Below are 27807 nucleotides of genomic sequence, written 5' to 3'. Positions count from 1 at the left end.
ATTATTATTATTATTATTATTATTATTATTTAGAATTCTGAACGTTTTACCCTAGTCTAGCTAATGAGAGTAGCCTATGATACTATATAGGAAAATTGGTCTTTTTGTTGGAGGAAGTTGGTAGTGAGGAGTGTAGAGATCCTCACTCAGGAGATGGAAAGGCCAAGACAGTGGGAGAGCACTGGATAACCAATCCTCAACAGCAGTATGGAATTTTCAACAACAATATGGAAACTTTGAGTGTTCTACCAACCTCTTTACCATCATGGTAAGTCTTGATCAGAGGGAGAGTGAATATCAGGATATCATTTACTACCTATTTTATTTTCCTTTGCTCAGATACTGTTAATCAATTGTTGCTGAACTGTATGCTTTCTTTTGACTGCTTATACAAAAAAAATTTTCTTTTTCTGAAATTGATTTTTTGGTGGTCTTTGCATGCACATATTGAAAGCCTGATTTTATCATGCTTACCAAGTTACATAGAGAAAGTAGGGAGATACCTACTTGGGTTTGTCTAGCACCCTGGTGGCGAACCTATGGCACGCGTGCCAGAGGCGGCACTCAGAGCCCTTTCTCTGGGCATGCGCACCGTCGCCCATTTTTGCCTCTCCTGCTATCCACGCCGCCCATTTTCGCTTCCCCTGCTCCCCCACCACCTGTTTTCACCTCTCTCGCTCTCCCTGCCACCTGTTTTTGCTTCCCCTACTCCCCCGCCGCCTGTTTTTGTCTCTCTCGCTCTCCCTGCCACCCATTTTCACCTCTCTCGCTTTCCCTGCCACCCGTTTTTGCCTCTCTCACTCTTCCTGCACTCGTTTTTGCCTCTCTTGCTTTCCCTGCCATCCGTTTTTGCCTCTCCCGTTCTCCCTGCCACCCGTTTTCACCTCTCCCACTCTCCCTGCCACGCGTTTTCGCCTCTCCCACTCTCCCCGCCACCAGTTTTCACCTTTCTCGCTCTCTCCACCACCCATTTTCGCCTCTCCCCGCCACCCGTTTTCACCTCTCCAGCTCTCTCCACCACCCATTTTCGCCTCTCCCCGCCACCCGTTTTCACCTCTCCAGCTCTCCCCACCACACATTTTCGCCTCTCCCCGCCACCCGTTTTCGCCTCTCTTGCTCTCCCTGCTTCCCCTTTTTTTAAACTAAAACCTCAGTATTCAGGTTAAATTGCTATGTTGGCACTTTGCTATAAATAAGTGGGTTTTGGGTTGAAGTTTGGGGACTCAGTCTCTAAAAGGTTCACCATCACTGGTCTCGCACTACCAAGTGAGATCTCCAAAATTTTCCCCCAATTTTAATTGTGGTTTGGAGTAGGAAAGTGATTCTTAGTTTGTAAATGTGTCCTTAAAGGAACGCCCATAGCTGCAGGGGGGCCAGGCCACTCTATTGAAACCCGCTCTGTAGGGTCCCTCCATTGGGAGGGGGAGAGAGAGAGCACGGGGAGGGACAGAGCGGCCTCACTTTTGAAGCCCAGTAGCCCATTCCAGCTAGAAACAAGCTGGGAAGGGGCTCGTTTGCGGTGCTGTGGTTTTCACCCCACCCCTGGTTGTCTCGGCAATACCCTGCGTGGTCCACCTCAAAGCTGCAGGGTCCAGTCTGGCTGGAGAGGGCTGAGGACACCTGAAGCCAGAAAGTTGCTGCCCCCCTCCCCTGCAGGAGAGACCTCTCTTCACGTTTCAGAGAACAAAGCAACACCTTCCCAAGTTTCAACAGGTTCCCCCCGCAATGCTTATAATTTGCATCCTTCAGAATGAGAGAGCAGGAAAGAGAGCGAGTGAGGGGGAGGGGAAGAGAGCAAGGGGAAGAGAGCGAGTGAGGGGACAGCAAGAGAGCGAGGGGGAGAGTGAGAGCAAGGGGAAGTGAGAGAGTGAGGAGAAGAGAACAAGGGAGAGAGTGAGGGAAAGAGAGCAAGCAAGGGGGAGAACGAGGGGAAGAGAGCGAGTGAGAGAGAGTGAGGGAAGAGCAAGAGAGCAAGAAGAAGAGCAAGCAAGGGGGAGAGTGATAGAGTGAGCGAGGGGGGGGAAGAGAGGGAGAGAGCTGGGGCTGGGTGGGCTGGCCGCTAGAGGAAAGAAGCAGCCTTGCAGCCTTCCCCCACCAATGTTTTTTTTTATTTCCTGGACCCCTCCACCCAAAATTTTCTGGGTATAGGCCTGCTTAAAGGACACAGCCCAGGGCACCTATCCCTGGGGAGAATGGGTAGAGCGGAGGCTCATCCCTAAGGAACGCAGCATTTCAGTTGCAGAGTTGAGAGGAGAGTAAGGTGGGACTCTCTGAGAAGAGAACCTGGGAGGAGCAGCCAGGAGGAAGGTCAACCAATACTAACTTCCTCTCCTAGACACCTCTGTGGTAAAGGCTTAGCTGAGAGTAAGCAGGGAAACAGAAACTATGAGTGGCTGAAGGAGAGGACTAAAAGGCCTCAGCTGAAGGAGGGAAGGGGCAGCTGCCTTGAAGAAGCTGGGAGAGGAGACCTGTGCTATGGGGGTTTCACAGATAGAAAGAGGGACTGGTGTCTAGGTTAACAGACAAATTCCTTGTTTATAATCTGATGGTGGCAAAGAGAAGGAATTCTAGATGTACAGTGGGTGGTACAAAAGAAAGCTGAAATGTTGAGCTCATTGAGGTATAGACTAGAACACAAGCAGTATACAGTGAAAAGCTACTACAGGAGTTTGAGCTGGTGTCAACTTTTATGGTCATTATGTGTGAGGAAAAAATAATGAAGGTTTTTTCCCTGGATTTATTGTCTGCTCTTCATAAAGCCTAGGTTGTTTTGTGCAACCCCGAAACGCGATAAGGAAATAGCTGGCAAGCGCGTATAGAAGAAGATATATTCCGGTGTTTTCTGTTGAAACTTTTTGAACAGCTGATTCCTTTTGTGAAGTTAATTAGTGGAGGATTTTATTTTTAAGAAGGTATTTATATGGTCATTTCAGAGGATATGAACATGTAAACTACGTACCTGTTTTTGGACTCCACACCTATAGAGCCTTTAAGCTTTTTTCTTTTAGTAAGTGTGCATCAGCATTTTCTAAGTACTGATAAATGTAGTGCCGGGGTGTCAAACATGTAGTTCGGGGGCTGAATCAGGCCCTCGAAGGGATCCTATCAGGCCCCCGAGCAATTGGCTGTCATCTGCTTACTTCTTCCTATATCTTGCTTCCTTCTGCATAAAAGCTTGCTTTGCAAGGCTTGCTCAATTGCGCAGAAGCTACAGAACAAAACCTCTGTTTTCTCCATTGTCTGAGGCTCTTCCCTTGGAGAGGAAGAGGGGAGGAAGAGCTTGCTTTGCCAGGCTCTCTCAATTGCACAGCAGAGCTACTGAGCCAAACCTCTCTTCCTTCTGTTGGCTGAGGCTTATCTCCCTCCTAGTCCCTTGGGGAAGGAAGGAAAGAGCCAGAAGCTTCCTTTGCCCAGTTCCCTGGATCCAGTGAGAGAAACACAAAGAAAGCATCTTTAAGACCAATGAGTGCTAATGTTTTCAACATGTTTTATTTTAAATTTTTAAAAAATCTTTAATTGTGTTTGTCTGTCCTTTATAAAGTTTACATCTCTGTTACCTAATCTTAAATAGGTATATACTGTACATGGCCCGGCCCAACATGGCTTGGCCCGACAAGGTTTCATTTATGTCAGATCTGACCCTCAAAACAAATGAGTTTGACACCCCTGATCTTGTGCAACACTGACCACTTTACTTCCTGTATATAATAGCACCCAGAAAGTGGTTGTACAAAATCTTACACAATATCTTGGGCTAATGGAAACACAAGTGGGGATACCATTGTGCCCTAATGTCTTTCCGATGTTCACACTGAAATGAGAAGCTCAGTGCTGTGATTAGAGAATGTAGAACGGGGTTCCTAAATAATTGAGCCTTTAAACTGAAGAAGGAATTGAAATGTCCTCAAAATCTAGAGACGTCTTTTTAAGAAAGAGGCTGCGTTGAAGCTACGTTCCTCAGGAGCACCCAACTTGTTAATTTCAGTTGGACTATTTCCAAGTTTGGACTTATATCTATGAATTTGGGTCCTAGCACCGCCGGCCTCTATCATTATTGTATTGTTTATTATGTGTTGTACACAATCCTTGTAATATATTTTTGCAAACTGAAATACGGTGTATTACTTGGTGGCTTTGTTCAATCTCTTCCTTTTATTGGCTGAGGCTCCTCCCCCCCAGTCCCCTGGGGAAGGAAGGAAAGAGCCAGAGCTTCCTTTACCCAGTTCCCTGGATCCCATGGGAGAAATACAAAGAAAGCATCTTTAAGTCCCATGAGTGCTAATATTTTAAGCATGTTTTAAGTTTTTTCAAAAATATATATTTGTGTTTGTATGTGTTATTTATAAAATTTGTATCTCTGCTACCTAATCTTAAATAGGTACACATGTGGTCTGGCCCGACATGGCTCCGCCCAACCCAACACAGCCCGACCCAACAAGGTCTCATTTATGCCAGATTCGGCCCTCATAAATGAGTTTGACTCCCCTGATCTAGTGTTATTTACTCTTACACAGGTTGCATTTTGTATTGTGGCCACTGAGGTATAGTAGCTTGTGACGTAAGTAAATTCCACACACACACACACACACCCCTCCATGGTAGAAACAAGTTCCAACAGGACTATAAGAAATTTGCCTTCCTCCTAGCTGCTCCGTTAGCAGATGCTTGCAATGAAATACTGACGTCAGGAAGAATGCCAACATCATGGAATGAAGCACCGATAGTTGTGATACCTAAACGAGGGAAAGATGCTACAACTCCTGCTTCCTATCATCCTATTTCCCTCCTAATCAGGATTATAAAATTTTTACTTCCCTCATTGTTAAATGATTGTCTACCTTCGATTACTCACTACCTAATGATTACTCACTATATTGAGCCTGATCAAACTGGTTTTATGCCAGGGAGAGGTCTTGCTTCTAGCATATTTAAGACCATAAATATCATCTCATCCTGCACTCGAGAAGGCCCAGAAACATTGCTACTTTCATTAGATATTGAGAAAGTGATTAATTGGAAACTAAACATCTACTTTTTGTTGTTGTTCAGTCGCACAGTCGAGTCCAACTCTTTGGGAACCCATGGTCAAAGTCACACCAGGCCCTCCTGTCTTCTACCATCCTTCGAAGTCTGCTCAAATTCATGTTAGTTACATCCGTAACGCTGTCCAGCCATCTCATCTTTTGCCGTCTCCTTCTTCTTTTGCCTTCTGTCTTTCCCAGCAGCAGAGTCTTCTCCAGTGAGTAGCTTAGGGAGAAGGCCTTGTTTTGAAGATATGTCTATTAGACGGTTGATTTTAGCTTTCCTCCAGAGTGAGAGAATATGCGGATCACAACCCAGAAGAAACCAATCATTGTAAAAAGGAGGGAGATCTGGATATGTTTGGATATGTAAATCTGGATATGTTTGGATATGTAAATCTGGATAACATCTACTTTACCTATTACAAATTATGAACTTTGGGGACAATTTTGTACGTATGGTGGATTTTATATATGCTAACCCTTCTGCACAAGTCAGAGTGAATGGAACATTATCTAACAAATTTATTCTACAATGAGGTACACGTCAGGGATGTCTGCTGTCACCTATTCTCTTTGCGTTTGCATTAGAACTGTTAGCAAATGAGATCTGAAATGATAACAACTTACGTGGAGTTCCTCTGCAGAATTTAAAGTTAGTATGTTTGCTGATGACATGCCTTTATACATCACAGAGCCAGAAACATCTTTAACGCACCTTCAAACAGTTCTTGCAGAATTTGCCTCTATTGTGGGTTTGATAGTGAATACCTCAAAGTCTGCAATTTTACTCCTTACCTTATCAGTTGATAGAATGAATTCTATGCAAACTTTTTGATTATAAATGGTCAAACTCATCATTGCCCTACTTGGGGATTCATCTCTTCTCCTTGCCTAATGATCTGCTGAAGATTAATTACTTGAAGAAAATTCAAGATATTCAATTGGATCTTAGAAAATGGAACAAACTATCCTTAAATTGGCATGATCGCTTCTACTTAACATCTTTTGTGGTACCGAGGCTCCTATTTCTTTTTCGAAGTCTTCCAGTTTATATACAAAAAAACCTTTTGACTGCCTGGCAAAGCATATTTAACCATTTTTTTTTTATGGAAGCACAAAAGACCACATATTGGTTTCAATATCTTGAGACTCCACACCTCTGAAGGATGTCTGAATTATCCTGACATCACTTTTTATTATAGAGCTGCATTGATGACAACAGTGGTTAAGTTGCTCAGGAATGTGGAGTATTCTGACTAGACGAAAACCATTCCTGAGCCCTCTCACATTATGAATATTCAGGAGGCTTTTTTGGGGGAAAAAATCATCTCATTCACAAGCAATATGTAATAATTTAATACTGTCATCTTTATTTAAATCTTGGTGCTCTCTCAAAGGCAAATAATTACCAAATATCCAGATTTACCTCCTTTTTACAATGATTGGTTCCTTCTGGGTTGTGACCCACATATCCTCTCAGTCTGGAGGAAAGCTAAAAAAATCCATCGAATAGACATATCTTCAAAACAAGGCCTTCTCCCTAAGCTACTTCTGGAATGAAAATTACAAGCAGATGTTCCCTGGTTTTTCTATCTTCAACTTCAGCGTATGACTACTCAACTTAAATTAAATTCATTATTGCAAGATCCTCAAACAGACTTTGAAAAATTGCTTGATAGTAAGGAAACAAATTATCATGGTCTTACATCGCAGATATATACAATACTTCTAAAGAGCTCACAATCTAAACTTTTACCTTATCAAATATTTTGGAATAAACATTCTAATAATGTTATAACGAAGGACCACTGGCCTGCTATTTGGCATTCTATGCTTGTCAGTTCATCTTCATGACACATAAAACTTCAAAACTTAAAGTTGTTAACCCAGTGGTATCTTGGTCCCAAACAACTGGCTAAATTTTCAGCATCTAACTCCTCTTTATGTTGGAAAGGGTGTAGAGACACTGGATCTTTTGCATATTGTTGGTGGTAGTGTCCATTTATTGCAGCTTTCTGGAACACAGTTCTTGAACACATTGCTAAAATGACTGGCTATAGCATCCCATTTCAGGCTCTGATACTTTTTCTCCAATATTGGCAAGATACAACGGTTCCTACATTCATACGCTCCTTAATTGATAGCTTATTAATGGCAGCAAAGACATCAGTAGCTTCTCTCTGGAAGTCCAACACAACTTCAATCTTGTTATGGTTCACAAAAATATTATGGAAACAATCACAGACCAAATAGCCCAATTGGACATTTACCCTAAATCTACTTCTTTTGAAGAAAAATGGTTCCCATTTATGGAGTATATTTCAGCTCATGATGTCCTACCAGGCAGCTCAATTTATAGACAAATTCTTTCTCTCTTAATCTTTGAATAGGATTTATTATTAATCCTATTTATATCTATCTTCTTTTATGATTCTTTATGTTCCCACAGGACTCATTGTACCACCATCATTGTCAGTTTTGACTTTAGATATGCAAGTTCTAGTTTGCCAGTATAGGGGAATAAAATACATTCACTAGCCACTGGAAGCTAGGAGGATTTCCTTTATAATTAACATTTTGGTATTAAATGCAATAAATGGTGCAATAAATGGTGTTGCAAGGATTGTTTGGCAAACTTTGAACATGGTTCTTATTATATTTAAGATTTAAACTCAATGAATTAACCTGCCATTCAAAAATATTTTGCCTCTGGTACTCTGCTTTGCTTTATATAAGTTTTTGGAAAGTGAAGGGGAAACATTTTAATTCAAGTGGGAAGGACAGTGGCTCAGTGGTAGAGCATCTGCTTGGGAAGCAGAAGGTCCCAGGTTCAATCCCTGGCATCTCCAAAAAAGGGTCCAGGCAAATAGGTGTGAAAAACCTCAGCTTGAGACCCTGGAGAGCCGCTGCGAGTCTGAGAAGACAATACTGACTTTGATGGACCAAAGGTCTGATTCAGTATAAGGCAGCTTCATATGTTCATATGTTCAAGTGATCATAAATGACTGATGGTATTGCGTTTGGTGCAGCTGGTCATTTTCTTGATGCCATGTCATATCACATGAATTTTAAAAGTAATATTACAGCTACAAATTGGCTTTGGCAGAAAATTATGGTGGTTTTGGTTTTTTGAGCAGGGGTGATTGGACTAAAAAACTCAAAAATCTAAACTAAGGGTGTTGAACTCATTTGTTAGGTGGGCCAGATCTGGCACAAATGGGGCTTCATGGGGCTGGGCCCTGTGTTTCGTAAAATGTAATGTGGTGGTAGCAGAGATACAGCCACAATTAAAGATATTTTTTTTAAAATACAAACATGCTTAAAACTCTTGCAATGTTTTGTTTAAAACAGAAATATGGGAAAATAATGGGATTTGGCATGCTATTTTAAAAATAAAACATCAAGAAAAAGCACAAGGATCACAGCAGAAACTAAAAATATAAAATGCCCTGAGCCTAGGAAAACAATGAAATGGCATTGCAAGCTTCTTCCCATGCTCTGAGTCTAATCAGATTGGCAATGGTTCTCCAGTGTGATATTTCCCTTTGGCTGTGTGTTCCCAGGTTAGAGTACTCACTAGGTCAGGTCCATTCAGCAGAGATAAGTCGGCTCAAAGCATCAGTGCTTTATTTGCAAGGACACAACTTCAGGAAGCATGAGCTTCAGCTGTCTCTGTAGGAACGCTGAAAGTGAAAATGGATCTCCTCTCTATTGAAACACATTATAGCACAGACAGAGTTGCAAGGGGAACGTGGAATGGATTTTCCATCAAGTTCTCTGGGCCTTATCTGTCTGGGCACAGAGATCTTAATGGAAAATCCATTCCACGTTCTCCTTGCAGCTTTGCTTCCTGCTGCAGTCTACAAAGACAAGGCAGAAAAGGCAGGGTATGGAAAGAGTCGAGAATGTTGTTAGTATTGGATGTTCAAACAGTGAGGACAGGAGGGGGAGGGGGGAGAAAAGAGCCCCGGTGGCCTGATTAAAGCCCTTGGCATGCTAGTTCTGCCCCATGCGCATTTGATGGCCCTGATCTAAAATATTCTGTCATTTGAGAGAGAGTGCATGCATTATGCCAACTAGACTAAAATTTTACTTACTGTAAAGACTGCCAGTCTTAAACATATAAATTAGAAGTAGCTGTGGACAGAGCTGCCTTCCTGGTAGGCCAGTGAGTTGGAATTTTTACATATATATTTTTGATGTTAAGCCTAGGATGAGTGGACATCAGCTAAGTTAGATGTAGTACTTCAATAAAAGACTCACTAGCTGTAGGGCTGGATTCAGCAGATTACCTTGCACACTAGAGCTCTTAGTGGCAACCATAGAAAGACTTCGTTGGCAGCTTGTGCTAAGTTAAATTCATTGCAACTCAACTTGCATTTCCAATTTTGCAAGACACTGGATAAATAATTAAAGGTATTGTAGTGGGTTAGATGCTATACCTACCTACCTACCTACCACTCCATTGAGCAAAGTTTAGTTATTAAAATAATTATGCCTTACTTTTTCTTTTGGCTCAAGTTTGAAACCTTTCTCCAAAATAAGTGGCTCCTCCTTCAGTGGACGAGCCACTTTAGTTGAAGGAAAGCTGCTTAAGCTAGAGGAAGTCTACTTGGAGGATGGTTTTCTAGTATATCTAGTGTGTTATTGCTTTTGCAAGTGGATTTGCACTTTGAGTTTACATTTCTATTCACACATCACTGGATCCAGCCCCTAAAGTGGGCAACAAGATCAAGTGTCAGGAGACACTATAAGTTGGGGACGTGACTCCAAATTCAACCTCTTCCCCATTTGATCTTGTAAACATTTTAAGGAGTTCCATGTAACCTAACAATTTGTTTGGTTATGTTGGGCATCTAGTAATCTGTGAAGCAGTAATATTTTGGAAATGGGAATTGCCTTGAGTACTTAGAACTATTAAAAATGAATATAGGAAAAAGGTAAGGTGGGATGTTTTATAGCTGAGTGTTTTTGAACATTATTACACCAAAGAACATTTACCATTCAGTTCATATGGAAATAATGATTATTTGGGGGATATTCAGAGATTATTTAGCAAGGTGTCTCCACATTTAGCTATCATTCTTTCTCTCTTTTTGCTGTGGAAGGGATATACAGGATTCAAGATGGATAAGTTTTTGAATGGATTCTGAGGATGTATCTGGGTAAGAAGGATGGAAGTGAGTGGAAATGAGGAGGAATGTCTCTTAAAAACATGAGCCCAGCTGGATCAGACCAATGGTACATCTAGTCAAGCATCCTGTTTATCGCATTGCCCAACTAGTTGCCTCTGAGAGGTTCACAAGTAGGGCTTAAAGGCCAAAGCCTGTCTCTCTTTGTATCCCCCAGCAACTTATATTCAGCAGTACACTTTCTTTGAACATGGAGGATTCATTTAAACAGCATGGCTAATAGCTGTTTGTAGATGAATATGCCTAATATTCTTTTAAAGCCATTTAAGGTAGTGATCATTACTACATATTGTGACATAAGTTAATGATGTGTTGTGTGAGGAATCGCATTGTATTTTATCTTTCTGAATTCAAGTTTTTGTTTTATATACTTAAGTTTATTGGAGCCTGCTTGGAATTTGCATGTTTAGATGACTAAAAATTCTGTTTGGCACACTATTTTGTATTTTTATTTTACACAATTTATACCCTGCCTTCCTGGCCTCACAAGGGCCATCAAGTTGGCTAACAAATTAAAACATACTTAATGAAATCACATTTTCATTACAACCAGCCCCCCTCCCCTGCCCGGTGCAGAAATGCATCTTGATTTAAGAGCTGTATGTGCCCACAGCATGCCAAGCTTGTCTTTAAAACCATTTCACTTGTTCTAAAAGGAATTACTTTATAGGAGGTCCCCCCCCCAATACTATCCAAAATTTCTTTCAGAAAGATAGATTAAAAGGCCCCTGGGGTGATGTGTTTATTTCCCAGATTGCCTTAAAAAATCCTTATCAGTATTTTGGGGGGTGTATTCGGGATCCATATCAATATTTGAGCAATATCAGTATCTGATTCCAAATATTTCTGGACATATTTGTTACCAAAGTTTTAACTTTGTTTTGTTTTGTTTGATTTTTACAAGTTCTCTTGGCCACAGGAAGGAGGGGGGAGGCATTTGACTCTCACAGGCAAATGGGATCATATATAAGGGGAACTTGTCAGGTTTTGGTGGGGTTCTCTGGTTTGACAATGGTTGTCTTCAGTTTGTGCTGCCACGTTGGCCCTGGGTTCTGCTTGACTTCTGTGGTTTTTGACAAGGGTATTTTAGGGCTTACAACAGTCCCCCCCCCCCCCCCCGCTTCAGTCTCATTTCAGAGAGCTCTGAGAGAGAGCGGATAAGAAGTGCTATAAGAGTGAGGATTGCCTTCCTAAACAGCTGGGGATATTGCTGAGAAGTCTGAGTTGTGTGATTGCTGAGAATTTCTGAATTTGTGTGGTTGCTGGAGAATAGCTGTTTGTTTGTTTTGAGGGGGCTATAGGTGATTGTTGCTGATTGACTGGGAGTGGCTGTGTTCCTGGGGCAGACTGAGTCTCCACCCTCTTTGCATTATTAAGCTGCACCTTGCCAGAGGAGCAAGCCTTTGGCGCGAGCCAAAGGGCGAGAGTTGAAGGGCTCTTGGCCTGGGGACTCTGTAAGGACCAGGAACCCAGATCCCTATTTTCCTTGGGTTCCCAATAAGGTAAATAGACCCTATTCCTTGTGTTCCCAATAAGGTAAGTAGACCCTCCAGAAGGAGAGCCACATAAACACAACAGGATTTAAAGGGGGACTGTATATTTTAAAAAGCTATCATGAAGGTAGAATGCCAGCAAGGGGGTGGGGGCTTTTCAGTATTTTGCACTGAGGGTCACATGTATGACTTTCTGTCCACAGGACAGAAGTCTTGGGTGTGTGTTCGATGCAAGGAGCTCCTGGTCCTCAGGGAACGAGTTCATTCCCTTGAGGCTGAGGTGACTGACCTGGAGAAGCAGAGACAGTCAGTTAGGCATTCGGAGAAGACTCTCAGGGACGTGTTAGATGAGCCCCACTTGGAACATGGCAGCCCCACTGCTGCCAGGGAGCATGAGGGTCGAGAGGGAACAGGGCAGCGTGCTGAAGATAAGGGGAATGCGCCCTCAGAAGGGACCTTTTCTTCAGTTGGTGAGTGGGTATCCTTTTGCGCCAAGGAACCATCCCTAGGCAGGAAGGCAGGGGGGGTCTTGGTAGTTGGTGATTCGATCCTTAGGCAAGTAGACAGCTGGGTGGCAAAACCATGTACTGGCCATATGGTGACTTGACTGCTTGGTGCGTAGCAGACATTACGCGTGTTGTAGATAAGCTGATAGACAGTGCTAGGGAGGAGCCAGTGGTCGTCATGTATGTTGCCACCAATAATGTGCTACCTGTTCCACGTGCAGGGCTGGAGAGACAGGCACAAATTAGAAGTCTCAACGTGTGGATGAGACGATGGTGTAGGGAGGAAGGGTTAAAATTTGTTAGGCGCTGGAATGCTTTCTGGAATAAGCGGGAGCTGTGCAAAAGAGATGGTCTCCACTTGTCCCCAGAAGGATCCAGGCTGCTGGCGCTTAAAATCAAAAAGGCAGCAGAGCAGTTTTTAAACTAAATCTTGGGGGAAAGCCAACAGGAGATGAAATGTCTCTGGTTCGAGAGGACTCATCTCAAAGAGATGGGTTAGCTATTACTTTTCTACTGGGTAATGGATCAGAGTTGTCCACTGAGTTGGTGACAAACAGTATGGACTGTCTGCCAAAGTCTTGAGGCAGCAGGAGGAAGGTGGCGGGCCTAAGTTGCCTGGGAAATTATAGATGTTTGTATACAAATGCTAGAAGTGTTTAAAGTAAAATTGGTGAGTTGGAATGTTTAGTGTTGGGGGAAAACATAGACATTGTGGGAATTTCAGAAACTTGGTGGAATGAGGAGAACAAGTAGGACACGGTGATTCCTGCATATGTTATATCAGAAGGATGGGGAGGGAAGGGTTGGAGGTGGGGTAGCTCTGTATGTCAGAGAGGGTATACAGTCCAGTAAGACTGAGGTCAGAGAATTAGATTTCCTTCTAGAAATGTTTTCGGTCAAAATAGAGGGCCCAATAGGAATGAGGAGAACCAGTAGGACACGGTGATTCCTGCATATGTTATATCAGAAGGATAGGGAGGGAAGGGTTGGAGGTGGGGTAGCTCTGTATGTCAGAGAGGGTATACAGTCCAGTAAGACTGAGGTCAGAGAATTAGATTTCCTTCTAGAAATGTTTTCGGTCAAAATAGAGGGCCCAATAGGAATGAGGAGAACCAGTAGGACACGGTGATTCCTGCATATGTTATATCAGAAGGATAGGGAGGGAAGGGTTGGAGGTGGGGTGGCTCTGTATGTCAGAGAGGGTATACAGTCCAGTAAGACTGAGGTCAGAGAATTAGATTTCCTTCTAGAAATGTTTTTGGTCAAAATAGAGGGCCCAATAGGAAATTTAACTATGAGAGTTTGTTATCTCCCACCAAATCAAAAGACAGAGGATTATTATAATATGACGGAAGGATTAAAGATAGTGGCTAAACGTAAAAACTGTGTTTTAACTACCCGCAGATTGATTGGGTCAATATGTGTTCTGGTCGAGAGAAAGAGACTGAGTTTCTAGACACTATCAATGACTGTACTATGGAGCAGATGGTCACAGAACCTACCATGGGTGGGGCGATCCTGGATTTGGTCCTAAGTAATATCCAAGACCTGGTGAGAGATGTAAAAGTGATTGCACTGCTTGGGAGCAGTGACCATAACATCGATTTCACCATTTGTATAAATAGGAGTTGCCCCAAAAGACCAACACAACCACTTTTAACCTTAAAAGGGGTAACTTCTCTGAGATGAGGAGGCATGTGAAGAGGAAACTGAAAGGAAAGGTAAATGCAGTCAAAGCCATTGGGGAAGCTTGGAGGCTATTTAAAACTACAATCCTAGAAGCTCAGATAAAATATATACCACAAGTTAGGAAAGGCACAAACAGGTATAAGAAAAGGCCTGCATGGTTAACAAACAAAGTTACGGAAGCTGTAAAAGGTAAGAAGGATTCCTTTAAGCAGTGGAAAGCTAGGCCAAGTGAGATTAATAAAAGGAAACACAGTCTGTGGCAAGTCAAATGCAAGACTGTGATCAGGCAGGCAAAAAGGGACCAGGAGGAGCATATTGCAAAAAACATAAAGACCAACAATAAAAATTTCTTCAAATATATTAGAAGCAGGAAGTCAGCCAGAGAGGCAGTGGTGCACTTGGGTGACCAAGGGGTAAAGGGATTTCTGAAGGAGGATAGGGAAATGGCTGAGAAGCTGAATGCATTTTTTGCCTCCGTCTTCACTGTGGAAGATGAAAAGTGTTTGCCCACTCCAGAACCGCTAATTTTGGAAGGGGTGTTGGAAGACCTGAGTCAGGTTGAGGTGACAAGAGAGGAGGTCCTCCAACTGATAGACAAATTAAAAACTAATAAGTCACCAGGTCCGGATGACATACATCCAAGAGTTATCAAAGAACTCAGTGGTGAACTTGTGGATCTCCTGACAAAAATATGTAATCTTTCATTGAAATCTGCCTCCGTTCCTGAGGACTGGAAGGTAGCAAATGTCACCCCCATCTTTAAAAAGGGTTCCAGAGGAGATCCAGGAAATTACAGGCCAGTCAGTCTGACTTCAATACCGGGAAAGTTGGTAGAAACCATTATCAAGGACAGAATGAGTAGGCACACTGATGAACACAAGTTATTGAGGAATACTCAGCATGGGTTCTGTAATGAAAGATCTTGCCTCACTAACCTGTTACAGTTCTTTGAGGGGGTGAACAAACTTGTGGACAAAGGAGACCCGATAGATATTGTTTACCTTGACTTCCAGAAAGCTTTTGATAAAGTTCCTCATCAAAGGCTCCTTAGTAAGCTCGAGAGTCATGGAGTAAAAGGACAAGTCCTCTTGTGGATCAAAAACTGGCTAATTAATAGGAAACAGAGAGTCAGTATAAACAGGCAATCTTCTCAGTGGAAGACGGTAAGCAGTGGGGTGGTGCAGGGCTCAGTACTGGGTCCCTTGCTCTTTAACTTGTTCATTAATGATTTGGAGTTGAGAGTAAGCAGTGAAGTGGCTAAGTTTGCAGATGACACTAAATTGTTCAGGGAGGCAAGAACCAGAGAGGATTTTGAGGCACTCCAGTGGGATCTGTTGAGGCTGGGTGAGTGGGTGTTAATGTGGCAGATGTGGTTCAGTGTGGACAAGTGCAAAGTAATGCACATTGGGGCCAAAAATCCCAGCTACAAATACAAGTTGATGGGGTGTGAACTGGCAGGGACTGACCAAGAAAGAGATCTTGGGGTCGTGGTAAATAACTCACTGAAAATGTCAAGACAGTGTGCGTTTGCAATAAAAAATGCCAGTGCCATGCTGGGAATTATTAGGAAGGGAATTGAAAACAAATCAGCCAGTATCATAATGCCCCTGTATAAACCAATGGTGCGGTCTCATTTGGAATACTGTACAATTCTGGTCACCACACCTCAAAAAGGATACTATAGCATTGGAAAAAGTGCAGAAAAGGGCAACTAGAATGATTAAATGATTAAAGGTTTGGAACACTTTCCCTATGAAGAAAGGTTAAAATGCTTGGGGCTCTTTAGCTTGGAGAAACGTCGACTGCGAGGTGACATGATAGAGGTTTACAAGATTATGCATGGGATGGAGAAAGTAGAGAAAGAAGTACTTTTCTCCCTTTCTCACAATACAAGAACTCGTGGGCAGTCAGTGAAATTGCTGAGCAGTAGGGTTAGAATGGATAAAAGGAAGTACTTCTTCACCCAAAGGGTGATTAACATGTGGAATTCACTGCCACAGGAGGTGATGGCGGCTACAAGCATAGTCAGATTCAAGAGGGGTTTGGATAAAAATATGGAGCGGAGGTCCATCAGTGACTATGAGCCACAGCATATTATTGGAACTGTCTGGGGCAGTGATGGTCTGTATTCTTGGTGCTTGGTTGGGGGGGAAAGTGGAAGGGCTTCTAGCCTCACTTTTGAACCTCCTTTTTTGGGGGGGGGGTCACTGTGTGACACAGAGTGTTGAACTGGATGGACCAGTGGCCTGATTCAACATGGCTTCTTTTATGTTATGTTCTTACCTTGGCATGGATTCACTGGTTAGACATTCACCTGTGGTGCTGCTGAGATGCTCTGGTTTAATTTTGGTTCTGTTGGGCTTTTTGGTTCTGCTGCATTGCAAGGGGTTTGGCCAGTGGTTTGTTGCCTGCTCTTGTATGTTTGGGTATTATTTGCTTTGCAGAAAGCATGATATTTTTCCCCATGGGAAACAATGCAGAATGGCTGGGGCCGCTTCGTTCAGGGGTCCATGGAACTCAATTCCATGTTCCAGTTCTCTTGAAATTTGGAGGATCGTTTGTGAACAGGCACCACTAAATCTGCTGCAGTTTTGGTGACATTTGCGCAAGAAAACACCCACTCAGTCCTCATAGAAAGAGTTCCTATAGGGAATAACAAACCTGAATAATTCCAGAATTCGGAGGTGGGGGCTGAATCTGGAACACAGACTGTTATTTGGAATCTGATTAATCTGGAATACTAATAATTATGCTCTTTCCAAAATACAGATCTGAAAAATACCAGATTTTTTTTCCTAGTGCACATTCCTAGGTGACATCTTAAACCCCAGGTCAGATCTTCTGCTCACCAGTAGCACTTTCATTGTGTCAGGATTAAGCTTCAGTTATCCATTTGTGTGTAAAATCCTTTCCCATTATGATAAATAGCTGGTTTGATTGTGTATAAATGTTTTAACAGAAGTTAAACATTTGAGATACTGATTTTTAATGCATTGATTTGTATAGCTAGCCTACATTGTGAAATCTGTTCTAATTTTTGGACTGATATTTGGAAGTTTCTCTTCTCTTGGTTGATCCCTGAAGTGAAATAATAATATGTTTGACATGACACTCCTTTGTTGTGGGGATAGCCATGTCAGGCCCTATGAAACAGAGCATCGCTTTCAGTCTCAGATTTATTGCAGGATTAAACAGGATAAGATGTGCAGTGTTAATGTGGCAGGGTTAATACTGCTGTAACATTTCCATTTCTGTGATTTTTAACACCAATATTGTACTAGTATTTCCCCTATTTTATTTACTGATGGAGGAACAGATTCCAAAAAAAATATTTTTAATGGGCCGCATGCCCATTTTTGTTTCTTGATTCTAGTAGCTCAAATTGAGGAAAGATATATAGAAACAGAGGGTCTTTTCCAACTGTGCAACAAATATAAATATATGTTTTTGGCTTAAGCAGTGTGCCAAATGTTATACCAATGTAAAATCATCTCTGTGTTATGTCTGGACTAAGGAATTTGAAATGAGTGTTTGTTGGATTTAAATTGAATTAATTGTCATGTGATATAAAAATGCTTGGAGAGGTAAGGGACCTAGAACTGTGATAGTTTCATGGCAATAATACTTAGAATTGTTGAGATAGAATTTCTGAAGACAAAATTGAAATATTTTGAATAGATACCTCTACAAGTCGGAGGTCATAGATTTATAACTTCTATGAAACTTTCTGAAAATTTGCATTTGTTGGTCACCTTTTTCATGTTGTGTAAGAGTTCATTGTCAGTGGTCCGTTTTTAATAGTCCATGTTTTTACACTAAGCTTTTAAATTGTGGATATTAACTGGCAGGCTAGACAATGTGGAGGAGATAGTCCTTCAGCTACCCTGGCTCCAATCCATTTAGGGCATTAAAAGTAAGAACCAGTACTTTGAATTGTCCCTGAAAACAAAAAGGCAGCCAGTGCAGATCTTTCAGGACTGGGGTGATAAGATTCCTGTATTCCATCTTGACAATAGCATGGTTACTGGATTTCAGATGAGCTGAAGTTTTGAAACGCAGTCCCACATAAAGCTCATTACATCCTAATGTGGATGTAATGAAAGCATGGATCACCATGGCCCAATTCTGCTTTACAAGGAAGGGCTGTAGCTGACATATTAGCCAAAGCTGACAAAAGACACTGTGTGCTACAGAAGAGATCTGCACCTCAAACTGTAGACCAGAATCGAGTAGTACTCCAAGCTACAAACCTGTTCCTAAAGGAGGAGTGCATTCCCTTGATATATTGCAACTGTCTCTGCCATTATCAGTAGCAGTCAGTGAAGTAGAGGAAGGGACTGTGGCCCAGTTGTAGAGCATCTGTATTGTGTGCAGAAGGGCCTAGGGTTCAATCCCTGGCATCTGCAGTTAACAGGATCTAGTAGGAGGTGATGTGAAAGACCTTCTCCTGAGACCCTGGAGAGCTGCTGCCAGTCTGAGTAGACAATACTGACCCTGATAGATCAGCTGTCTGATTAAAGGCAGCTCCATGTATCCATGTGTACTGGGATAGGTGGGGAAACTTAGAACTTTTCTAGAACTCTTAAAACTCAGTAATATCATAATGTATGTTTGTGTTAACCGTAACCACAATTCAATCTCTTGTTTAAGGATGGGCACAAATCAAACCACGAACTAAAATTCGTGGCAAATCAGGCTGGTTTGTCTCCCTACCTGAGAGGCCTGATTTGCTAGAGCTCTGACAGTGAGCTCTGAAGGTATTTTTAGACCTTCGGAGTCTACTTAAGAGTGGGTGTGGTCAGCAAGTGAGCTCCAAAGGCCTATAAAGACCTTCAGAGCTCAGTCGAATTGGCCTGACCCAGAGTGGCCAGACTTCGAAGTAAGCTCCAAGGGCATTTCAGTGCTTTTGGAGCTCACTTGGATGAGGCCATAGGCTGGTGGTGGGCTCCATCAGCATTTAAATGCTTTTGGAGCTTGCTCTCTAACCACAGACTGGTTTGTCTAATGGGGTAACTGGAAAAAAGCCCAAAGAAAAAAACCCACAGACATAAATGCTCACAGGAAAAAAGCCCACATGGAAACATGCCCATAAGGAAAGAAACCCAAATGGAAAGAAACCCACATGGAAAAAAGCCATACTGAAAGAAGCCGACATAGAAAAAAGCCCCCATGGAAAAATATGTAAAGCACCATAGATATTTATAATTGTGGATATTATTAATAATATTTTGTTGTTATTTTAGGATTCAAATAAGTCATATTCACATGCAACAAGAAGTGACCATTTTGTTATCAATGAACTTTATTAAAGAAAAACAACAGAAATTAAACTACATAGAAATATATTTAAATAAAATTAAATACTTTAACTTTATTAATTTATAATTTGTCAAACTTTTTAACGTTAATACATTGTGGTACACCCAGTGACCATGACAAAAGACTATTTAATCCTAATAGTAAAAGCAACAATTTTTTAACAACAATAATAACTGTTCTGTGGTTGCATCATGATGATTCCATATTCTTATAGGAAACTGAGGATCTCTACCTGCTGCACCCACAATATACATCGAAAAGAAGTACATGAGCACTGCATTGTAGCTGTCTTCATCTGGAAATGTGGCAGCAAGCTCATAAAAAAGTTCTCACATCATTGATTGGGACAAAGGCTAATGCAGCAAGAGATTTCAGTATAATTTTAATGTTCATATTAGTTTCATATTCAGTCTTCAAGCCAACACTGTTGATTTTCCTAATGAGACTCTGACACAGGTGAAAATAATATCCTTTGACCTCAGCATGTGGAAAGGCAATCCTCACTGCATTCATACAAGCCTTCTCAAAATCCACTAAAACCTTTTGAGGTGACAGATCTGGAATCAATAGCTTCATTATTTCAGACATTCTATTACAGGAGTCCATGTTCTTTTTTTTGAAGTAAAATGTAAATACATGGTGGATATGAATGACCCACTTTGGCATGCCATGTGGACAGTTGGTAACACATATTTGGCACTTTATTAAAGGTGCCATCTCCACATATGGTATCTTTGTTTAATTCAAGCATAAGATCTCTATCACCTAAAACCAGAATTCTGTCTGGATTTTTTCACAGCGGAATCATGAAGTATCAGTTGCCTATACTTTTCAGGAATATCAAAATGTCATATATTGTGGGTGCAGCAGGTAGAGATTCTCAGTTTCCTATAAGAATATGGAATCATCATGATACAACCCTGGAACGGTTACCAAAGACTATTAACTATTGTGAGGGATTTCATAATGCTCTCAATTCCTTATTCCATTTCAGTCATCCCAATGTGTGGTCTCTATTCGATGGACTGCAGAGGGACCTGGCTTGTCACAAACTAATGTTGGTTAATGCACAGGCAGGTTGCCTAGAGGTAAAAAAGAGTAAATACGAGGCACTACATGACATGGTTGCCACTTCTGTGCAGCAATATGAGCAGGTGGAAGATAAACTTAGTTGCTTAAAGAGATTGGCTAATTTGCAATGAAGAATTATATCTCTGCCAAGGACAAGATCCTCTCCCGAGTTTTGGACTGGGTGTGGAGGGGATGGTCCACCAGCCGGGTGGGCCTGGATTTTACAGCATACGTGTCCCGCTGGGATGAACTCTGGGTGCACAAGAGGTGTTTGTTGTTAGGGTGGTGGTGCCCCAGGCTTTGCAGCAGTGTGTCCTCACCAGGTGCACAAAGCCCACCCAGGGATCGTGTGAATGAAGGCACTCACCCACAGGTATGGTTGGTGGCCTGGGATCGACAATGTGATCAAGTCCTGGGTCACCTGATGCCAACCCTCTCAGGAGACCTGACCGGCATCACCCCGCACTCTCATCCAACAGTGGAAGTTCATGCGCAACCCCTGATCCTGCCTGCACTTGGACTTTGCAAAGCCCTTCCAGGGGCAGACTTTCTTTCTCATTGTGGACTCCTACTCTAAATGGCTCAAGGCAGTCCCTGTGGCATCTACCTCCTGCTGGGCCACCATAGGGTCTCCCCACAAGGTCTTTGTGACTCACGGCCTGCCAGACACCCTCGTCTCCAACAATGGGATAGCATTCACATTGGGTGAGTTTCAGGACTTTTGTGCCCAAAACTTGATTAGGCATATTAGGTCAGCCCCCTTCCACCCAGCCACTAATGGTCAAGCTGAAAGGATGGTGCAGTCAACTAAGGAATCCGCTGCAACATTCAAGGGGGCTGGGAGACCCACCTTGCCAAGTGCCTACTGCCCAGCATACTATTCCCTGCAATGCCACCAGCCACAGCCCGGCAGAGCTGTTAATGGGCCAGTGGCTGTCCACCCTCCTGGACTGTTTTCACCCAGACCAAGCCCTAGATTTGCAGGAGATGCAGAGGCGATCCAGGCTCCCTGGGGGTTTGATACAGGGGACTTGGTATTTGCTATGAACTTTGGGGGTGGCCCAACCTGGATCCTGGCTAGGGTTGCCTGGGGATTAGGGTCAGTCATGTATGAAGTAACCACAGAATGCGGGTCCACCCTGAGGTAGCACATCGACCAGTTATGGTTATGCGAGGTCCCCAGGGGACGAGGTCAAGGACTATAGCCCCGATGACCAGCCATCCGTTGACTTCTCCACTGACCGAACCGGCTGAATCAGAGGCCCCAGCTCCCACCTCACAGACTGAGCCAGAGGCCGTCGAGGACTCTGAACCATCAGCCGAAACTCCAGCATCGCCGGCCCCTCCACTTGCCGTGCCAGAAGCGGCAACCACTCCTCCGCCCACTCCGGTGCTCAGGTGGGAGCACTGCAAGCCTGCATAGCTTAGGGACTATGTTTGCTGAAGCTTGCAAACTAGAGGAGGAGGGATGTTGTGTCAGAGTGAAGACTACTTGTGTGTGTTCCTGTCTGGCTTATTGGAGCCATAAGGACTGAGCTTGGAGATTCAGGAACAATGGACAGCAGGATCCAAATACCTGTTGCCCTGCTCCAATCATGAGCCCCTGGCCGGTTTGAATGACCCAATGGCATGCTAGTGCGGGAACCTTGACATGTATATAAGTTGGCCTGGTTGGCCCAGTTTCCCAGTCTCTTAGTGCAGCCCTATACTATGCTGTACTTAATAAAGAGCTATAATTGCTACCACCTCGCCTCTTCCTTGCATTGAACCCACTATATTATATTTGGAACAACATTGTAGGACAATTTGCTGTGGTAGATTCACTTTCATTAAATTTCAAAGTTAGAGGATCTATTTTGAAAATGTGTTGGTAAGCAATCTTGTTGTCATCATTACTACTATCATTAAGTATTGATTTTTTTGTTCTGCCCTTCTGCCATTGGACATCAGTCCAATGTATATAATTCTTCCTTCCTCCATGCCATTTTGTCAGCAACCATGTAGACAGTGAGTAACTGGATGAAAGTCACCCAAAAGTGTCATAGTAAGCAAAGGTTTAAACTGTTGTCTCTCCCCAGTCCTAACCTTTAACTGCTAAACCAGGCTATCATTGCATTAAATCACAGTTCAGTCACAGTTCAGATTTCAGAATTTCTGAATATGAGGGATGGAACATTACTGCTCTCTCCAGCACATTTCATCCCATTTACCTATATAACCTCTGTGGATTTCAGGATATGCCCAGAGACAGATCTGGAAGCCGGTTGTGGGTCTGCAGTAGGTCATTGCAAATGGTGAAAACTATCCCCTATGCTTTGGCAAAATTATTTTTCTGCAAGCAGACAACTCACATTGGATCCAATCCTGTTTAAATAGGATTATATATCAACTCGTGCATATTTAATTGTTGTATTCGCGATTTAATAATGTGAGTTACATTTTGATTATCATATGTTATGATTATGCAGCTGCTGTTTACGAACTGAAAAAGCAAGCAGGAAAATTATAATAAACCACTTTATATATACTATGACACTGATATACTTTAAGTCCTTGTGTCACTCAAACAGGAGGAGGACTTAGAAATTCCTCTTCATCTAAATAAGGACAGTAAATCAGGAACCCACTTTTTGCACATCCTGGTGATAAAAAGCCTGGATACAACTCCATTTCTCAGCAACACTAGACTGATAATCAATTACAACACTCTGCTAATGCTCTGGCTAGAGCAGATGTGGAAAAAAATGTTTACTTGGTAAAGTGCAGTTCATTGAGATGACAAGCTTCTTTCATCCTGTGTTTTTTCTCTGTAGTGAACACAGCCTAATGGCTTGTGCCTTGCCGTTTGAGGACAAGTTTTATTCAGCTCTTTGTTACATTTAGCTTAGTATATTGAATTCAAGTCAATTCATTTCTTATGGGATTTAATAATAAACAAATTGATACCTCCTTCATTAGAATTCCCTTGGGAGTTAGTATGCTTATGAACATGTGAATATTCTGAAATCATTAATGAGAAATACCATTATTATCAAATATCATTTATATAAAAAGATCATAAATGTCATCAAATAACATTCTGGGATATTTCAGTAGAGACAACTGGGATTTAAATTATTGCATTTATTTAGAAAAAAAAATATGCCGCCTCTTTAGAGACCTCTTCTGAGGCAGCTTGCAACTAGAACGAAGCAAAAAAACCATACAGCCATTAAAACACACAATTAAAACAGGCCAGAGCAAAATAATACATCATTGAAAACAAGCCAGAGCAGTAATTTTCTAAATTGATTTTTTAATATTTACACTTTAAAAGGAAACTTAGTTTTAGGTCTCAAAACCTGTACCTCAAGGCACAATTAAGAAAGCTGTGCTTTCTATATCTCTGCATTTTTTCCTGTGCTCAAGGCTCACTCCTTTCCTTGGGTGAGGAGTGCAACTGAAAGTTTCCTACTTCAGGAAGCACTAAATCAGACTCCATTTTGCTCTGATGTGACAAGTGCAAGAGCATGGGCATAGGGGAAAAGTTCAGATTGTGCTCCGTGTGGAAGTGCTGCAATGCAAGGCTAGAAGCAGGGAGAACATTAATACCTGGGAGTGGCTTCATGTGCCTGATTCTGGAACAGGTTTTCTATTGCAATATAACACAGCCTAGAGAGGGCAGGTGGTACAGATGCAGACCACTGAACTCCACCTGCTTCTGTAGATGCTGCTATAATTGATCTAAATGCACTGTTCTAATAGCTGGAGCAGGATCACAGCATGCAGAGGTTTCTTCTTCTTTCTCATCAGAGCAGAAACTTATTCTTATGGAGAGAAAAGACACACAGAGAAACCTGAACTGGGCACAGTATTTGGAAATAAGTTCTGCTTTCTATATTAGCTTGAGCTGTTTTTCCTCTTGAGTTCCCAGCCTCCAGATGGGGCCTGGAGATCTCCCGCTTTTGCAACTGATATCCAACTGGCAGAGATCAGCTACCCTGGAGAAAATGGCTGCTTTAAAGGATGGATTCTATAGCATTGTACCATGCTGAGTCCCCTCCCCAAACTCCACCCTCTCCCAGATCCACCCCCAAAGTCTCCGGGTATTTTCTATCACATATGAACATATGAAGCTGCCTTATACTGAATCAGACCCTTGGTCCATCAAAGTCAGTATTGTCTTCTCAGACTGGCAGCAGCTCTCCAGGGTCTCAAGCTGAGGTTTTCCACACCTATTTGCCTGGACCTTTTTTTGGAGAATGCCAGGGATTGAACCTGGGACCTTCTGCTTCCCAAGCAGATGCTCTACCACTGAGCCACCGTCCCTCCCCTTGAATCACTTATCTACTGTCAGGCAAGAGCCAAAGTAGGAGTCCCAGAGGTACTTGGCACTTCTGGTAAACATGAGCCCTCCTCTTGTGTGGCGTTGATTATGCTTTGAGATTTTATACAGCAGGGTCCTTTCTCCCAGGTTTTCCAACTTCCTCACCACAGCTCCTCTCTCCAGCAAAGCCTCCACTCTGCGTTTCAGCGTTGCTGCCACCTCAGGCCTTTGCATGGCTTTCAGAATCAAAGCCAGCTCATAGCGAGGCATCCTTTGAGACGGGGCTCGGGATCCTGAACGAGGAGAAAGCGGCGGCTGTGCAAGAGGGTGGAGGGAGATGACTGCGGCGCCCACCCGTCCCACTTCCAGGCTTCTGGACACAGACCTGGGAACCCTGCCTCCCCCCCACAAAAAAAAAAATCTGCCTGTACAGACATTGCTTCTTTGATTTTTGAAGAGAGATGTTTTGACTTTTTCTGCAAACCTGGAGATTTCTCTGGTTTTTTAGGCTTCAGTGCCTCTCTTCTCACTTGCAGATGTTTAATCTGTGTGATCTAGCCTCCCATGGAAATTGAATGATATTGATCTAAGAGTTACTGTTTGCTTTAATTTTCCAAATGCCATGTAAATGAATTCATAAAGAAAGGAAACAACTTCCAGTGCATTTTTGAACCTGACTTTTCTTCTTAAAGTAAAATTTCACTGTGCACAAAATTACTTGGTTGGAGATCCTAATAGGATCTTGAATAGTATTGGAACATGAAAAATTCTGTGCATCCTTTTACATATAGTTTTGTGTGAACTCTGGTACTGAGAAATTTTTGTTGCTCCACCTTGATATTCTGAAAGGATCTTGTTTCCATTCTGGAAAAAAATGAGCATACAGACATGGCAAACTGCTATATTCCTTGAGTAGAATATAAATTGATTTTGCCAGTTTGGTGTAGTGGTTAAGTGTGCAGACTCTTATCTGGGAGAACCGGGTTTGATTCCCCACTCCTCCACTTGCACCTGCTAGCATGGCCTTGGGTCAGCCATAGCTCTGGCAGAGGTTGTCCTTGAAAGGGCAGCTGCTGTGAGAGCCCTCTCCAGCCCCACCCACCTCACAGGGTGTCTGTTGTGGGGGAGGAAGGTAAAGGAGATTGTGAGCCGCTCTGAGACTCTTCGGAGTGGAGGGCAGGATATAAATCCAATATCATCATCATCATCTTCTTCTTCTTCTTCTTCTTCTTCTTCTTCATGTTCAATATAAATTGAAATATGTATGTTGTGAGCCGCCCTGAGCCTACTTCAGCGGGGAGAACGGGATATAAATAAAATGTATTATTATTATTAATCTTAAATAGGTACACACATGGCCCAGCCCGACATGGCTCAGCCCAACTCAACATGGCCCGTCCCAACAAGGTCTCATTTATGTCAGATCTGGCCCTCATAACAAATGTGTTCAACACCCCTGTTCTAATCCATTATGTACTGTGGAACATACTAGTAGTGGTTTCAGTTTATTCTAGCAATTTTAGTATTCTGGACAACCATGAGTTGAAATATTGTAATATAAATGTTTAGTAAGCTATATAACAGGGGTGGCCAATGGTAGCTCTCCAGATGTTTTTTACCTACAACTCCCATCAGCCTCAGCCAGCATAGCCAATGGCTGGAGCTGATGGGAATTGTAGGCAAAAAACATCTGGAGAGCTACCGTTGGCCACCCCTGCTATATAATGTTTATTTTGAGACAGGTGAAAGCTATATCTTTGTGTAACCTGAAACATGAAAAAACCCTTGTTTTTCAGTTCTTACTTTTTAGTTCTTATTTTGGTTCTTAATTAGGTGCAATATAATCAGATATACATGTTTCGTTAGTAGCTAGTAAACTTGTTATTTGATATTGCAGTCCCTTTTATCATATTTCACTTTAATCAAGGAAAGCAACACCTGTGGTTTGTTCACCAAAGCTGCTTTTGTCAGATGAATACCTGGAGGCAATGAAGCAATTACATTTGTGGCTTGTACCAATGTTGGATGTACTTCGACCTCCATAAGGATAGAGGAGAACCTTGTGACTTCATTCTTTTGTCTGTCAGCAATACTAATTCTTATCATACTCAAGAAGGACACCTCTGAAATAAAAGTCAATATAAGAACAAAATAAGATTTTTTTTACCTATTGGGATTTCCAGAATCCCAATATTATACCAATATACCTCAGCACTCTCGTATGTGTTGGTATGTTTGTGGAAGAGCACATCATTTCGTTGCTCTCATTTTCCTTTTTTGAGAACAATGACAATAAATTTATCTGTCTATCTATCCTTGGAGAAGACTAGAATGCTTGTGAAATGTTCAGCTGCGTTGGCCACTTTTTGAGGATAAAAGAGTGATGAACTGTTTTGAGAAAAACAAATTAAAAGATTGAAATGAAATATTTGATTTTCATATTTAAGTGAAAAATAATTCTCAGGTGCTTTTATTGTGTGTGTTTTTGTCCATCTTCACCAAATATTGTTCCAAGTGTACTTCCGAGTCTAAATGAAAATAGATTTTTAAAATTCAGCAAGGAGTAATAAAGTAATAAAAAATACTATTGGTCACAAAAATGTCTTAGAGCAACAAGTCCTTTTTCAGTTCAAAGACAATCTGCGGGGTCTGGCCCAGCTAAGGTATAAGGCCTCTTCTGCTCTGATATTTAGTTTTTAGTGTGGGAGTAAGTGCATTGGTAGCCTCAGATTGCAAAGCATGGAGGCACACCATCCACCAGGCTGTCTCTTCCTTTGAGAACGCACGCATAGCTGGTCTTGAGGACAAAAGGAGATTGAGGAAGAATCGTACTGCTACAGCACCAACCCCAAATCAGACTTTTCCCTGCAGCCACTGTGGCCGGACCTGCCTGTCCCGCATTGGTCTTGTCAGCCACCAGCGAGCCTGCAGCAGATGTGGACTACTGCACCTTTCTTAAATCTTCGTTCGCGAAGTCAAGCCGAGAGAGAAGTGCACTGGGTTGCTCTTCCATATCCATGGCTTTCCCAGGACAGCATTATTAATAATTTTCCAAGAGGGGTAAAATTGACTTCTTTCCAGACTCCTCTCACATGGCCAAATTTTTCAGTGTTACTGGAACATCTCAAGAAAAGCAAATGCACTGTGGTATCTTCTAGGGGTGTATGCTAGGTATACTGTTGTTGAGTTGCACAGCTGAGTCTGACT

The 27807-nt window shown here is 42.3% G+C and overlaps 2 protein-coding genes across 2 annotated transcripts in view; one reads left to right on the top strand and one right to left on the bottom strand.

Moving 5' to 3' along the window:
- Positions 1-27807, top strand: part of IMMP1L (inner mitochondrial membrane peptidase subunit 1) — a 113757-nt gene that overhangs the window by 45798 nt on the left and 40152 nt on the right. The window lies entirely within an intron of this gene.
- Positions 24613-24921, bottom strand: LOC132588875 (small ribosomal subunit protein bS6m-like). The gene has a single exon (XM_060261333.1). It carries the CDS (start codon positions 24868-24870, stop codon positions 24613-24615), a length of 258 nt encoding a protein of 85 aa, XP_060117316.1. The 5' UTR covers positions 24871-24921.

This window comes from Heteronotia binoei, chromosome 21 (assembly GCF_032191835.1).
Source record: "Heteronotia binoei isolate CCM8104 ecotype False Entrance Well chromosome 21, APGP_CSIRO_Hbin_v1, whole genome shotgun sequence".
Classification (NCBI taxonomy): domain Eukaryota; kingdom Metazoa; phylum Chordata; class Lepidosauria; order Squamata; family Gekkonidae; genus Heteronotia; species Heteronotia binoei.
Note: the sequence above shows the minus strand (reverse complement) of the source record. Positions and strands in the feature narration are given on the sequence as shown.